This window comes from Oryctolagus cuniculus, chromosome 15, assembly GCF_051225735.1.
Source record: "Oryctolagus cuniculus isolate XC-2025 breed Fujian yellow rabbit chromosome 15, ASM5122573v1, whole genome shotgun sequence".
NCBI lineage: Eukaryota > Metazoa > Chordata > Mammalia > Lagomorpha > Leporidae > Oryctolagus > Oryctolagus cuniculus.
Window position 1 is genome coordinate 10,124,207 of NC_142881.1, and position 16,694 is coordinate 10,140,900.

The 16,694-nt window shown below is 51.6% G+C and overlaps 1 protein-coding gene across 6 annotated transcripts in view; it reads right to left on the reverse strand.

Annotated features, from left to right (window-relative positions):
* The window catches only part of PLPP4 (phospholipid phosphatase 4), a 136,077-nt gene that overhangs the window by 65,305 nt on the left and 54,078 nt on the right, over positions 1–16,694 (reverse strand). For 5 of the 6 annotated variants that reach the window (XM_089313942.1, XM_089313944.1, XM_070057123.2 and 2 more), the window contains 3 exons: positions 11,868–11,958; positions 6,618–6,681; positions 4,531–4,655 (listed from right to left, as the gene is read on the reverse strand). In XM_089313942.1, coding sequence (XP_089170068.1) covers positions 4,531–4,655; positions 6,618–6,681; positions 11,868–11,958 — 280 coding nt within the window. The remainder of the gene's footprint in view (positions 1–4,530; positions 4,656–6,617; positions 6,682–11,867; positions 11,959–16,694) is intronic. The other variant, XM_089313945.1, reaches the window with a different exon arrangement.

Consider the following 16,694-nt stretch of genomic DNA (forward strand, 5'->3'; position numbering starts at 1 on the left):
ACTGTACCGCTTGTTGGTCCTCATCAAGGAGTTGCCAGACAGCTTGACTTGGCATTAAGACCCGGTGTTTTCTACTTTCATCTCTTAAATCTATCCCAGTCAACACTGAGCGTGCAGTGAGAGATCCCCCTTTGCAGAACACCCCTGTGTTAAGCTCTGTGTGGAAGGCGTGCTGCTTTTCTCTGCTGTAAATCCTGGCCACTCCTAGATTGAAGGAAATCTGCTCTCTGAAGTTGTGGTCTCTTCTTGTCCAACCCGGAGTGGCTCAGGCTGCCTTGCAGAGCAAGGCCCATGACAGCGGGGCCATGGGGACGTTAGAATCGACACCTGAGCACCTTGGGCAAGTGGTATCTGCCTGCTCATGGTGGATTAAGAACAAGATCCTTTGTTTCTAAGAAAAATCAATGTTTTTTAAGTGCAGAAAACAAGAAAACACCAGCTGTTCTACAGGGTGACGCGGGCACACAGGCTGCGTATCAGCAGCCAATTATCTACAAACAGAGCAGGAGCAAACCCCCAGTCAACTCTCCTGGGAACGAGTCTTTGGGCACCCCTGGTCCAGAACACCTCTGTCCAGTCTAGCCAAGGAAACTGAAGATTTGTAAGGAAGAAAGAGTGGCTTTTGTTTGTTTTTTAAAATCCAAATGGGATTCCACAGAGGTCACCTCCCCTGGGGAACAAAGCCACACCTCCTACAAGGCTTGTGGCAGAGACCCTAGAGAGTTCAGAAAACAGCACTGGGGGTTTCCTAAGTGGACTGGGCAGCTCCCTTCCAGCCAATCACTGCCCTGCCATTAGAGGGGAAAGACAGATACAAAAAAAAAAAAAAAAAAAAGGCAAATACACACTGTCAAAGCCTGGAGGCTGGGTGGAATTCTCTGTGTGCCAAGCAGTAAACATCAGTAACACTGCAAACAGCATCTTAAAGAGGGAACCGCCCCTGCCAGGAAGCTCAGCCCACAGAGGCTAGAGCTCAGCCACACAGCCGCGCGGGCAGCCAGAGGCGGCCCTGCTGGAAAATGCTCTGGGGAACTGCAGGGGAAGAGAATGAATCTAGAACAAAGATCTCACTGGGACCTGGCCCTCTGCGTCTGAGGTCCCACCGTCTGCCAGCCTGAGGTATTTACACGACAGTCATCCGCTCCCCAAGTTCAAATGCAACAGGGGATACTAAACTGTGCTACGGTCCTCAATCAACCATTCAAACATGCAGGATTAGCTTTTCCTGTAGCGTTTCACTTAGTGCTTTCCATATTTGAAGCCCCTTAAAACTTAAGTCTTTTGGAGAATACATCCTTAAAAAACAACCAGCAAAACCAAAACCAGGAGGCAAGTGACCCTGCAGGGACAGACGCAGAGCAGACGGGACCTGACCCCAGGAACCTCCACACGCCACCCACGTGGAGCCTCTCACCGTAAGCAGACAAGGACTGCACATGGCAGAAGTCCCCCCAGCTGGCACCCACAGCTCCTCCCAGACACTCGCTTCAAATGTGACTTCACAGAGGAAACACAAAGTGAAACACAAACGTGGTGCGGACGCAGTTCCATGTAGGTGTGTTGCCCGACGTCACAGCCATGACCGAGAGGAGGGGAACGGGAGTCCTGTGGCTTCAGGCAGCCTCAGGCCCCCTACGGGAGCCTCGGTGCACATGGAAAGCAGAACACACACCTGGCTCAGCCCCAAGCTTCCAGCTGACTGCGCAGCAGTGAATCTCTGTGTGAGTCCCCAGCCTGCTCCACTAAGCCACCACACACCTGGTGGCTGAAAACCATAAATCCACACTCCCACAGAACTGACAGCAGGACACAAGGGGTCAGCTGGGCCACCCTCCCTCCAAGGCCCTAAGAAACCACCCTTCCTGGCCTCTTTCCCTTCTGGTAGCTCCAGGTGTGCTTGGATTTGCAGCCTGGAACACTAAAATCCCTGCCTCCAGGGGCCAGCGCTGTGGCCCAGCAGGTTAAGCCATGGCCTGCAGCGCCAGCATCCCATACTGGGCACCGGCTTGAATCCCGGCTGCTCCACTTCTGATCCAGCTCCCTTCTAATGCACCTGGGAAAAGCAGCAAAAGATGGCCCAAGTCCTTGGGCCCCTGTACCCACATGGGAGACCAGGAAGAAGCCCGGTGTAGCCCGGTTGTTGTAATCATTTGGGGAGTGGACCAGCGGATGGAAGATCTCGCTCTCTGTCTCTCCTTCTCTCTATCATTGCCTTTCAAGTAAATAAATGTTAGCTGTGGGGAGCAACTCGGACTGGACTGAGTTACTGGAATTAAGACTTATTCTATGCATCTGCTCTCCCACAATATGGCGCTGGGAGAGGAGGAAACAGCTTCTACACAGCTGCCTCTCACCAACTTGACAAGCTGCAGGACCTGCTCCTGATTGGAGGAGAGCAGCGTACTCGGTGTGTGGGTAGCAGAGTTGGGATTGGCGGAAGAGGACTATAAAGGAGGAGAGAGACAACATGCACCAGGAACATCTAAGGGGAACATCTATCTGAAGGAACACCTGTGCAGCCCCCGAGAGAGCCGGCCGGCGGTGTGCCGCTCCCCTGCGGAAGTGGGGAAAGTGGCCAGGGGGAACCGCCCTTCCACGGAGGTGGAAGGGACGGTAGCCAACCCGGGAAGAACCAGCAGCAAACCCGGGGAGGGCCGAGCAGACAAAAGAACAGCGCAGGGTCCTGTGTCGTTCCTCCACGAAGAGGGGGAGCGACATTAGCAAAGACAATGTCTGCCTCCGTCCTCACTTGGCCTTGTCCCCTGTGTCCCTGTGTCTCCAATCTCTCTCTGCCTTCCTCCTCCAGGGGCCTAGGTCATGATTTCGTCCCAAGATCCTTAACTTAATTATGTCTGCAAAGGTTCTTTGTTCTTTAACATGCAAAACAGTGTTTATTAATTTTAAATAAAAACGTACATAGGGAAATGACTACGACAGCCAAGTCAACACACCCATCTCTTCACGTACGCATGTGCATGTACATGGTGAGTAGAGTTGCAGTATTAATACAGTGTTATTCTTTAACACGTTTTCTCCATAAGGTTGCATTGACATTTTCCAGAGATCTTGGACTTAGCTCTTTTGGGGATGGAGCCAACCCACAACAGTCTCCAGCAAACTAGAGGAAGAAAACTAATTATTTGCTTAAATTAAAGTGGGCCACAAACACTTTACTGCATTTAATCACTGAACACCCAAGACACTGCTGCATCAGAGGCTGACAAGACACCATGCCCTTGTGTGTAACACGGACACAACCTGTCCTGGCAGATGTACAGGTTGATGGAGAATCATTTAGAGCACCCGGCATCCCAGTATCTTGTGCCCGATGGCTCTGGGGAAAACGTCCAAGAGCCACCCACAGTTACGTCTTGATCCAGCCCCTACGAGGGTGTGTCTTAGGCATTCTGAAAAGACTGGGACAGCAGACTTGCCGAAGGTGAGCAATGATGAGACCCACGGGGAACCGAGGCTTCACATCACAGGAAGCACCAACCCTGTCCCACCCAGCGAGTCACACCAAGACCGTGTTTCTCCAAACACCCCAAGCATCCCCGACTTCACGGTGCAGTCTGCCACTCCACGTGGACCTGCCAGGGTGGAGCTCTGTCTTCTCTCTTGTGTCCCCAACTCCTGGCACAGTGCCTGGCACCTGTAGCGTCCGATAAACACTGTTGGCAAGAAGGAGGACAGGAGCCAGGACGCTCTGGACGCCTCTGCTCTGGTCCCAAATAACAACATGGAGAGCTGCTGCTGAGTTCAGCTCACAGCGCTGCGTGCTCTCTGCGTACTGTGAGCATTAAACAAGGTGACGCCCTGCACACTGGGCACGGCAGGTGCTCCAGAAACGTTAGGGCTCACCATCACTTACTCCAGTCCTCACCCCAACAGGTGGTGGAGGCATCCTTACTCCCAGTTACACAGCAGGAACGCAGGAAGAGAGGTAAGGTCACAGAGCTGCACCTGCAGAGCTAGGATCTGTCCCGATACAGAGACCGGTGGTTCTCTCTGCTAACCACACCACTCCTGACCCACGCTATCCAGTCCTCACTGTCAGGCTGGTCCCAGCTCCCATCTCTACAGTGAGACTACATACTGGGACATGTGCAAATGCTTGTGTACATGTATGAATCTGTACACATACATGTATCTCTACACATACATGTAGTCTGTATGCACACACACTCCCTAACTGAAGACATAAAGTAGAGAGAACACTGACCTCAAAACTAACACCCTAGGGAACATGCTAAATTTCCTTGCATGTCAATTTCTTGAATCATCTCATCAAAGGATAAAGGTCACATGTCCCACTCTGCAGAGCTCACACAACGCACAAGCAGCACACAGGATGCTTTACAAGTGCTGGAACCTAAGCAGGCTGATTACCTTGTGTGGGACGTCTTGTTTCTAGCTAAACCACTCTAACTTGACACTCATGCACCAACACTTTTCTCTCCCCCTGAGCTCCGAAGCGATCAGGAAACGTGACCAGGGGCCATCACCGGGCATTCCCCGCCACGGACTCACAGGAGGAGTGGATGCTGGGGAAGCTTTTGCGGCCCTCGGACACCAGGTCAGGGTCACCCGTGCAGTGCATTTCCGAGTTCATCACTCCATCTGGAAAGCAGCGGTAAAAGAAATCGGGGCGAGGTCTACAAAAGACACCAGGGACATTTTCAATATAAAATGCTGCCATCACAAGCGAGCCCCAAGCTGCCCCCCACCCTCCCTGCTGCCCCCAGCTCCTTCCTCAAGCCCCCTTTGCCACCAACCCCGGAACTTCCCACGGAGCCTACAGACATGGGTGGGGGGCTCAAGCTTTGGGGTGAGAAAGATCTGAGTGGCAGCCCCCCACTTGCTACTTGCTGGCACGTGACCCTGGGCAGGTGCAGCACTCATCCTCTCCCAACCTCGGTCTCCACATTTATAAAAGGAGTAAATCAACACCTGTCCAAAGGTGAGGTCCTGAGGGTTGATGATGTGACTTAAGGAGGTGCCAGGCACGGTGCCAGCAGTGTAAAAGGTACCCCCTGCAACAAGCTACAGCTCCACCAACTCAGAGCCTGGACACGGGATCCATGAGTCCAGGCTCCTCATGTCACTGTCTCCTGCGTGTGGGCAGCCCAGTCTCACTGAACCTCGCCGAGGGCCCCTGGATGCCAGGAACACAGGCACCTGGGTGTTTCTCTGGTCTAGGACAAGGCAGGGAGGCCTCTGAAGGGAACAGGGATCCCTGGCCTTGGCACTGAGCCTCCTGCAGCAGCACAGCTACCATGCATTGAGTTCTTCCTGGGCTAAGGCACTTCTTGCACCATATGATTCTTAGGAAAATCAGATGAATTTGAGCCTGGGGCTTTCGTGACTGTAGCAGTGCTAAAAAAGGAAAACTACACCCCTCCCAAAGGCCGCACACAACCTGTAAGTGGCAAAGACAGGCTCGGAAGTCCTTGCACCTAGACATTCCCCATCCCCCATGCTGAGTGCCTCACTCAAGGGAGGATTCATTCACATGTAGACATGTGAGAGCCACCCACCTCACAGTCCTCCAGCTAACACTGCTGAGCCCCTGCCATGGACGAGGCTGTGCCAAGGCTGTAGCCCTTTCTCTGCAGGTGCCGAGTCACGGTTCACAGGGAAGGACTCCCTGGCACTCCTAGCTGTGCAATCTGGGCAGGGCCTCAGTCAACCATCTAAGCTGTGGGTGCACTGGCTCTCCCCTCCTCAGCCGGCATTTCTCCAAGTATGGCTGTCCACCCGCCAGAACTGAACCTCAGAGGGGTGAGGCCTTGGGCTCAGCATTTTAAGGACATGGAGTTGGAAGAACATGGTAGCCCCAGCTTACACGCTGCCTGGTTTTTAATCCACCTTCCACCCACCCTGGTCCTTGGCCAGCACCAATTAGACAATAAATGCTGACTCTCTTGGATGGGGGGTATAACTTGTGTCCACAGCCAACTGCTAGTCAGGGCCCAGGCAGGTCTTGAACTCGGGTCTTTGGGCTGACAATCTCTACAGAAACTGGCTCTCTGTCAGTGTAGCCAGAGGAGAAGGGGAGGTAAATAGAGAACAGAAAGTACTTCTCAGGGGCCATAAGAGGAATGTGCCACAGGCCAAAGGTCGCACGTCAACCCATGTGCCTCATCATGACGAATATGTGATATTTATTGCTAGAGGCCCAAGCTAGCAAGTGAATACGTGTGTGGTGAGGCTTGAGGACGGCCGTGATGACCACCCGAGAAATGTCAACAGCAGACGCTGACCCACAAGACAACGTGAGAGAACTTCAAAAAGTTCGTGGAAAATGGAATTAAAAGATAAATGTACTGTGGTGTTTAAAATTGGAAATCCATGCATAATTGTTCATAAAGCACATTTCCCATGAATTTATTTGAAGATGTCTCATATTCTTTACTATTAACCTCTTTCTTTGTAAAACAGTGAATTCATAACTCGAAGTCAAGGCAAGACCTATGCCAAGGATGAAGAGCCCAGAGGACAATTTTAGGGAAAATCTGAAGAGCTCAAATCTGCCCCATCCAGCGTCCTCTGGCCAGGGTTCCTATAGAGATGGCCTTGGGCATCTAAGTCACCATCCGTTGCTTTGAGGAACTTACCTTCCCACTATTAACTTAATAGTGTTTGTGCAGACTCCATTCAAAGCAAGAGCCAAGGACACCGCTGCAAGACAAAACCAACAGACAGAACATTACCAGCTGGCTCTGAAATCAGAACCATCATCATCTCTGTTACATTATACTGCCACTCAATTTGTGACCAGAAGGATACTAACCAGGACTTTCAAAGCAGAGGGAAACTTGGGTTGCTGGAGGAACGTACAACTAGGACAAACTCTGCAGAGTGACTCATAAAATGCGACCCCCCCCTCCCCCCGCCGTGACATGAGATTTCTCTCTCCTCCTGGTCATCACAGAGGAGCCCATGTTTCATCTTCTGGCTTGACAGGGACAGATTTAACACCACACCACGGAGATAGGGACAGATTTAACACCACACCACGGAGAACGTCTTCTGCTGTGTAGCAACAAACAACTACTCCCCCCACGCCCCCCCCCGCTACCTTCTCAGGTGTCGCTACAATCAGAGCAGCTGCGGGAATTCTACTGCAGAGGGGGACAGTCCCACTCAGCAGTGTCTCACTGCGGACGCCTCACCAACGGACAGCCGTCCATTTGTAATCTGGGAGGGTGAGGAGACCAAAAACCTCTCTGGGCTTTGAGGTTTACCCAGATGAGCTTGCCCAGGTGTTGCGTTTGCCAGGTAAAACATCAAGAATTTCCCACATATATTGTTTTAAAGTTTACAGCACACATGGACTTTGTCCAGGTAGCTTGGAAAGACTTTGCTGGGTGAAGTACAGATCATCCACAGGGCTTTCCCCTGAAGAAAAAATCAAGCGTACATAAAAAGCAGTCATCACCATCAGTGTGGTGGAAGGTCAGATGCCGGGCACGAAAGCAATAAAAGCCTATCGATGCCCCGTTCTTCTGCTTTGTTGAATAATAAGGCATGCGAGCTACCATTCCCCTTTGGCAAATAGTAACCGCTCGAAACCAGCTGCGATTTATGCAGCCTATCGCAGTGGAGGGACATTTTCGGGAAGGAGTTGCCTGGAGCAATGCTTGGCCATCGAGGGGGACAAATGTGCTGCTCTACAAGCAGTGAGTAGTGTGGAATGGCCAACGTGGTCACCAAGGGCACAGGACCTGCGATGGGGACAAACCCACCTGCAGGGACACACTCACACAAACTCGTCGGGAGGAAGCTGATCACCCCCGTGTGGAATGAGAAATCACCCCCGTGTGGAATGAGAAACAGCTGTAGCTGAGTGTGGCGGCACCGGAGGCACGGGCCCTCCAGCTGGTGAGCAGAGCAGGGGCCAGTGGCTCGGTGCTGTCACTGCAGCACTGATCATGGAGCTGGGATGCAAAGATAGAGACCTATGTGGGGGAGGCTGGGAAGACCCACTGATTGCATTCTTTTTATTTATTTATTTGATAGGTAGAGTTACAGACAGTGAGAGACAGAGTTCTTCCATCCGATGGTTCACCCCCCAAATGGCCACAATGGCCAGAGCCGCGCCGATCCGAAGCCAGGAGCCAGGTGCTTCCTCTTGGTCTCCCACGCAGATGCAGGGGCCCAACCCCTTGGGCCATCCTCCACTGCCCTCCCGGGCCACAGCGTGGTGCGCCGGCCGCAGCGGCGGCCATTGGAGGGTGAACCAACGGCAAAGGAAGACCTTTCTCTCTGTCTCTCCTCTCACTGTCCACTCTGCCTGTCAAAAATAAATAAATAAATAAATAAAAATAAAAATTTGAAGGAGCTGAGCTAGAAAAATGTGTGGATGTGATACGGCCACCAAGGGCTGGCAACAACCCCCATGTGCCTCACAGAGACAGAGAAGGGTGGGGGACCAGAGTGAGGGTGTCTGTGGTGTGGAAGGCACGTCGGCATTCCAGAGGCAAACTGATTGTTATTTTCATCTGAACAGCACAACTCCCACAGAATCAATGCCAAGGCCTCTCGTTGACACCAGAGAGAAAGCTGTGCTGAGATCCGATGCTGGAAAGACCTGACAATCAGGAACACGACAGGTCCCATGACTATAACCAGGTGCGTCTGGCTCATAAAGACAGTTTGTCCGGGACCCCACAGCACTGTGGGAGAAGAGTCGGAAAGATGAACCAAACTGTGGCTGACGAAAACATCTACAGCAACCCATCCTGTGAATGGGCTTGCACTGAGGGCAGCCTGTACTGAGGGTGCTACTGGCTGCAAGCACTCCAGAGCCTAGAGGACTCGTGCTGCCACCATGGCTGGTGTGGGGAACCCAACCCTCGGGCACGTGGATAACAGGTTCTCCAAGAAGCGGACCAGGACGTTCTGAAGCCTGGATTCCTAACATCCCTATGCTGCGCGGGCAGACCTCACTCCTCTGCTGCAGCACCAGATGCGCGGATGTGGCCCTGTGCACACACAGGTCAGGGAAGGGCTCTGGGGTCAAGTGTGGGAGGCTTCGTTCAAGTCTGTTGAAGACACCTGAGTGAAGGAAGGACTGACCCACTGAGATCGTCCTGAATTCACACAGCACTGGAAAATCTGTACCTGGTTTCCTATTCTTGGTTTTTAAAGATCACACTCCCCCACACCCACTACTTCAGACACTTCCTAAAACCAGGATTTGTGTTTTTTTTTTTTTTTTTTTTTTTTTTGATAGGCAGAGTGGACAGTGAAAGAGAGAGAGAAAGGTCTTCCTTTTGCCGTTGGTTCACCCTCCAATGGTTGCCACAGCCAGCGCACCGCGCTGATTTGATGGCAGGAGCCAGGTGCTTCTCCTGGTCTCCCATGGGGTGCAGGGCCCAAACACTTGGGCCATCCTCCACTGCCTTCCCGGGCCACAGCAGAGAGCTGGCCTGGAAGAGGGGCAACCGGGACAGAATCCGGCGCCCCGACCTGGACTAGAACCCGGTGTGCCAGCGCCGCTAGGTGGAGGATTAGCCTAGTGAGCCGCGGTGCCGGCCAAACCAGTGCTTTTTTAAAAAAAAGGAAAAAAGAGTCTGTGCACGATGGGAGGCTCTGCTTCATCTTTACAGGACAGTTTCTCATTCATGTAGGCAAACAGAACATCCAATCATTCCGCCTTCTTGCTTCATGCAGAGGGGCAGAGTGTGGTGCCCAGTTCTGAAATGTCACCCCTAGGGAGATTTAGCTGAGAACAGAAAGGTCTGCAGAAGGTGACCGTCAGCTGCTTACCGCCATCACAACAGCCTGACTCCAGAAGCCGCAGTAAATCAGAGCCATAACCATGACAGACAGTTCTTACCCACAGTCATTTATCTCGGGACTCCGTGCCAGGACAGCAACTGCATAAAAAGTAAAGCAGGGGCTGGCGCTGTGGCACAGTAGGTTAATCCTCTGCCTGTGGTGCATCCCATATGGGTGCCAGTTCTCGTCCCGGCTGCCCCGCTTCAGATCCAGCTCTCTGCTTTGGCCTGGGAAAGCAGTGGAGGATGGCCCAAGAGCTCGGGCCCCCGCACTCATATGGGAGACCGGAAGAAGCTCCTGGCTCCTGGCTTTGGATTGGCATAGCTCCAGCTGTTGCGGCCATTTGGGGAGCGGACCAGCAGAAGGAAGCCCTCTCTCTGTGTTTCTCCCTCTCTCTCTCTGTCAACTCTACCTCTCAAATAAATAAATTTAAAAAAAAATTAAAGCAAACGGATTTCCAGGCCAACTGCGAGGGCTCAAACACGCTGTGTTAGGATTCACTGCGTTATCTGTCTAAACACTGCCCAGGAGCTGAGTCTCCGGTGGGAGGGCACGTATGCCCCTGTGGAAACCACCTCAGCTACAGAGGCGGAGACTGTGAGCAGATCCCCAAACCACAGAGGAGCAGCCTGGGCACACACCTGACCTGAGGGAGAGCATCCACAGGCTGCCAGCTACTCTAGACTTTGTGTCCCAGCTGGAGACATGAATTAAACCAGGGTCTCAATCTAGGAAGTCTGGACCAAGTCACACAGTGAATCTGGTGGTTGGCACTGATGCTGAACGGTCTGGTGACTTGGGGTAGAGGCAGCCATTGGCACAAGCCCAAACCTCCACCATGTCCACCCAGGAGAGTCAGGCAGGAAGGGGGTGGGTGAGGAGGGAGGCACCTCCCACACAGGGATGGTCCTGAGCCAGGAGGGGGGTCTTCAAGTGGCTGGCCAGCTCTCCTCTCTGCATGAGGCGCCTCTGAACTTTCCTCTTCTGTTCTTGGATGTCTATGAGATTGCTAATTATAGCCCTGTATTAAACCTCTAATTTTTTTTTTGCGCTAATTTGAGAGAGATTCTGCTCTTTTCAACTAGACAGGGCCTAACTAAAGCCTGGTTATGTAAGGAATGTTCTGTGTTGCTTTAAGGCAGAAGCCCCCTTGGTCCCTACATCTTGGATTCAGCCCTTACACAACCGCCTTCCCAAGCATGTTATCTGCTACATATTCACTTTTTCAAACCCCAATTATTAACACACACTCTTAAATGAGGCATCTCATTTTTCCAGATTTACTACCTCCCTGAATGGTAAGTCCATATGCACACAGCAAACACAAAATTTGGGGGTAAGGGTTTGGGTAACTCTTATGCAAGGTGTCAAAAAAAATCAACCTAATTCATTTTGCCTCATGATCAAAAATCTAAAAACCTGACTTCAACCAGCTTTATTTGGGTTGTTAAATAAGCCAGTTAGTTTTAACCATCTCTTAATATCATCATCTACTTGGCATTGGATTGATATGCTGACTAGAACAGACTGATCCCCACAATGTCGATGCCTCATCACACGCACACTGCCTGCAGGAGGGGTTTCCGACAACGGCGTCACTGCAGCCTCCTGCACCTGACAATTGCTCCCCTGCCTGACTGTCCCCAAAGTGAAGAAGGGTGGTGCCGCTGGGTTCCAATTTCTATTTTGTTTTACATCTTTTTCCCACTTTTGCTTCCAGCCAATGTTTATTTCTGAATTGCCCATAATGTAGGCCTATTGGACACAAATGTGAGACTAGACAGTCAGCGGTGACAGTCAGTGTTGTCTTCACTGCCTGCGGCTACCCTGCCTCTATGCCTGAACAACACAGATTTCCAGTGTGTAGGGACAGACTTCAGCACCGTGGACAGCGACCACAGCCTCCACCTCTGAGGCTCCCTTACCTCAGGAGTACAAGTTGACTGTTTTTGTCTTGTTTTTCTCCCAAGCTTCATTTGACCCCAAGAAAACCCAGTTGGGTACAACTGAGACTTTGAAACACATGATGATCTGCTTAAATTGTGCCCCATCCCCTAAAGCAGGAACGGCAGGTACTCTACCTAAGAAGGCTTCTTTAATTTCAGTCTTGTCTGTTCGCCGGATAATTTTCACCACACAAATAACAGCCAGGGGTGTGAGGAATGAAATTGCCTGGAAAAGATAACAAATAATCCCTTATGAGGACATTGGTTTGCTATTAGAGGGCTGATTGGTCATTAGTTCCAGTTAGCTTCATTTCAACTCACTAGTTGAAGGACCCCATTGAACTCCTGACCTCGAACAAAGGGGGGTGATTTATATCCATATGGGGAAGCCACAGAGACATGAGAAACTGCAGGTTACAACTCATTTGTAATTGCTGGGGGCCATGTTCAAAGTGGGGGCTCTTTAAACAGAACAGTCTACAATTACAATGACTCATTAGGGCCAGCAACTCCCCTGTGTCCTCCGAGGAAGGGTGGGAAACCCTTGGCCTACCCATCCCATCTCTGACAACAGACAGCAGGTGGTACCTGGAGCCAATTCATTTGTTTTGGTGTTCTTTTGTTGAATACTTACTCCTTCCCCAAAGCAGGACTCAGTCTCACCTCTTCCTTTCCTCACTCCCTTTCCTCCGCATACATGCACAACACATAATTAATGAATCAAGCTGGTGGTATCCAGATGTAACCGACACTCACCACAAACCCAACTACAGTTGCAGTATCTGTACAAGGGACCTTCAAGCCCAGGAGCCTCTTTGTTGAGGAGATGAACTTGGGGGGTTGAAGTTATCAAGTTCCCAGGCCTTTTGCCCTTGCCCCCTTATCTCTGTGCACCCGCACCCATATGGTAACAGGTGTCATGGTAACCAACAGGTCCACCTGCTTGGCTAACTCTCCACAGCCCTGTGATGCAATGGTTTGGCTTTGGGCCATGTTTGTCTGTAGGTCCCCCTACAAGCACTTGGGGTGCATGGCTAGATGCAGCTCCCAGTGGATGGATGTGGATATGTGGGCAGCTATTGGTGGATGTGGCTGGATGTGGCAGTGCACAGATGTCCGTGTGTGTCCAGCGATCACCGTGGACACAAAGGCAGATACCTCCTGTAGCCCCACTGCCTTTTGGGGCAAGTGGCTTTTCCTTGTGCATTTCTCACCAACACTGTGAGTGAAACAGTTGCAAGTGGTTCCCTGACCCGTTGGAATCCCAATCTGTTGCTCCCAGCCCCTAAGCCCTGAACACACACTCTTGAACTCTGGTGATGGCTCTGTGACTGCCTGCTCCAGACCCCAGGGCTAAGTGACATGCCCGAGGGCACACCACAGGTAAAAGGCAAGGCAGGGTTCAGAGGCCATGTCTTCTGCCTCCCACAGCAAGTCTTCATTCCGAAAGTCCATGATGAAGAAGTTATCCTTAAATACTCCAACAACTCTCCCAATAAAAGTATGTTACTTCCTATGAGAACAACTTCTCAGAAAAACAATATCAGAAGGGACTGATACTCTCACAAACACACAATTGGTTTAGCAGTCAGTGGGAGGGTGTAGTGATGACTGGCAGTGTTCACACTTTTACAAATCTTCATGTGTCCTCTAATGAGTTGTCACTCTGGGGAGGGCCTTCCTGCTTGGACCAAGGCATGGCTGGAAGATACTTTTCTCTTTAAAAAAATGGAATTAACCCAAATGAACACAATCTTGCAAAATCATGTGAGATGCTCTGCACACTCACCACCACCCGACTGCCAGAGCTCAAATCACCCTGAGGGCTCCTCCTTGGGAGCTGCCTCGGAGTTTAAGAGACACATAGCGCAGTGCGCCGGCCGCGGCAGCCATTGGAGGGTGAACCAATGGCAAAGGAAGACCTTTCTCTCTCTCTCTCTCACTGTCCACTCTGCCTGTCAAAAAAAAAAAAAAGAGACACAACAAAAACACTGTCCTAGCTTGCCACTGTTGCTTCCTGACCACAGACGTCAGTAACTGCTTTGATGGTCCCCTACAACAGCAGTTTACAACTGAGAAAGCCTGTCACCACCACGGTGCTCAGAACTGAACGAGAGAAGGTGGAAGACTGCCCCAGGGTGGCATGGAAAAGCCACGCTCACCCACGAGCTGTCACAGTGAGTCTGTGAGTGATTCCACAAGTGAAGTTCCTGGGGACTCTCAGACCTGGCAAAAGAGCTGACTACAACGCTGGTCCCCTCAATACACTTAAAGGATGAGTGTCTCCAGGGGCCCTGACACTGGGTGTGGACAAACACCGCTCCATGTTCTGACTTGTGCATTCAGCACTGAGACAGCAATGACTGAAGACCACCTACGTAAGTCCAAAGTCATGGTCAAAGCCAAGGAAGTCCTTGTTTCCCCAAACCCACACCTCAAAGCTACCAATCGAGCTCCCTTTTTCCTGTCCTCTCAAGCAATGCAGCCAGACCCAGCCACAACCCCCCTCTCCCTCACCCTCTCCATTTCCCATTTTCAAATAAATCTTTTTCTAAAAAAAAAAAAAAAATTGCCAAAGAAAATCCCGGAGCCAGAAGGTGCTGACCAAACAGGAAATGGGAACACCAGGTGGGAGACACCAGCAGTCAGTGGAGTCACCCAGCGATGCCCAACATGTGGCTTGATGGTAGGGGGTCGTGGTTGCAGGGGAAGGGTGTCTGTTAGCACCACCCCCTTGTCTCTGTTCTAACTGGACGCCCAGCTCCACCCCCTTGATGAAAGCAGACCTAATGTAACCCAATTTATATTTTCTCTAGGTAGACACATCTTGGCATCTTCTCTAGAACCACTGGTCAGCTCTACATTCAGAGCCAATGCTGAGCACCTGGGAAGGCCCAGCTGTGAGCTGTTAGGGCAAAGGCCCTCAGCCCCCACCTCTGCATGGCAGCAACAGCAACGTCTGTGTGTGTGTGTATCAGCATGTGAGTGTATGTGAGTGTGTGTGTGTGTGTGTGTGTGTGTGATTGCGTGGCATGTCTCTGCCCCTCATTCTAACACCATTCAGAGTCTGGTCTCATTTTTCCTTTGTGGACACATACCTGCTATATCACTGGGCAGACACATATGTCTACATCCTCAAATTGAGACAGAGACATGTTTACCTTTATAATCTACCCCCTTCTAAGCAAATAATTTCCAACTGAGAGTAGGAAATGAGAGGTGAGCCCCAGAAGCCAACACTTAGGAAAACAATGCGCTATCAGGAAGCAAAGCACCTCTGAACTGAGTAAGCGGAAGGAGGGGAGAACCACGCCCACTTCTACCCAGAAAACCAGTCAGGGCCAGGGCACACCTGACCACTCACCTGCCAAAGGCCCAGAGAAGCTGACACCTGCCTGCCCTGAGCCTGTGGGGAAACAGACAGACAGACGGACAGAGAGGTAGGGAGGGGCCACTCCCACCTCCACGCGGGTATGGAGACGGAGAGGGGGGAAATAGGCAGGCAAAACTTCATCAGAGATAGTTTCCCCATGTGTTAATGTTTCCATGGTGAACGAAGTCTGAAAATCCTCGAACAAGTCTAGGATGTGTGGTCAAGGCCTACTGACCGGACCTGAGAAAGAACAAGGAATCCCTGCCAAGCAGTGCTGCGGAATGCAGACTACACAGGGCACCCCCTCGGGGCTTGGATTGCTCACAGGCCCTGAGTACACGCCTGGCTGGGACAGCAGAGGCCAGCACGAGCCGACGGCCTGCTGGGGACCACACAGTATTTGAGGCACTCCAGGCCAAGTGACTCGCTCAGTCCTCACACAAGGCTCCTGACCTGATGGATAGGAGACTAAGGCACAGAGAACTCAAGCCACCTGCTCCAGGTCACACAGGCTGCTGATGTGAAGCTGGGCACATCCAACAGGGTAGAGCAGATCTCACCGGAGAAGGTGAGAGGCAAGGAATAAAAATGGCGAATGCTTTTTCTCCCCGTTGGAGGAGAAAGATAGAGACGCAACTGTCCAGGACAAGGGTATGTCCTAGAAACGTGGGCAACAGCCATCCTGGATGAAGCTATGTGTTGGGGCTTTTCCTTGCATTCATCTAATGTCCTAGCTGCTCCGCTGGGGAACACAGTATCCCCATTGTACAAGTAACAAAAGTAAAGCTCAGAGCTGCAAATGAACACACAGAGGCACAGTGACAGCCGGACCCCCAGCCTGAGCTACCAGACTCCAGGTCAGAGTCCTGATCTCAGGGATCCTCTTCATCCAACAGCTTCATTTTACAGATGGGGAAACTGAGGCTGGGCTTACATCTGAAATGCCATATTGTTTTATACTGACTGCACTACACAGCATCCACACAGTAAGATAATGCCTTGAAATGAGCAGACAGGATCCAGCACATGGCCTGTTTTGAGTACTTATTCCACAGGCCGGGAACCCAGAGCTGTAGGAGAAAATGGACTCAAATTCAGGCGAGCAGGGCTCTGTGTCCCTGAGCAAGGCACGTAGCCTCTTGTCTGTGACTGCTGCCTCTAATATCACCCTTGTGGCCAAGCATCACTGCTGGGAGGGCCTCCCTCACAGCCACTGGATACTCATGCATGACAGGCTGAGAGACGTGCCAGTGGCCTGGGAGCTCTCTGCTCCTGCGAGGGCGTGTCATAAAGCCCACCTTCTACAGGTGAGGCAACTTAGGAACTGACTAGCGGGCAATTTGCCAAATCGCAGAGCCGTGGGCATTGACATGAACCAGCTACCCCAGAGCCCACACCCACTACCCAGAAGCAGAGTCCAGCACACGCTGGTTCTGGGCTCCTCTCTCTCTTTATTGCCCTGGAGAGACTGTTGACGGATGACCCAAACCAGACACACAGACCAAGGCAGCCTCTACTCCAGTCCATCTGTGCCCGGAGGCCTGAGCAGTGCACACCTCTGCGTGCAGGGAGGGGACAGAAACAGGGAC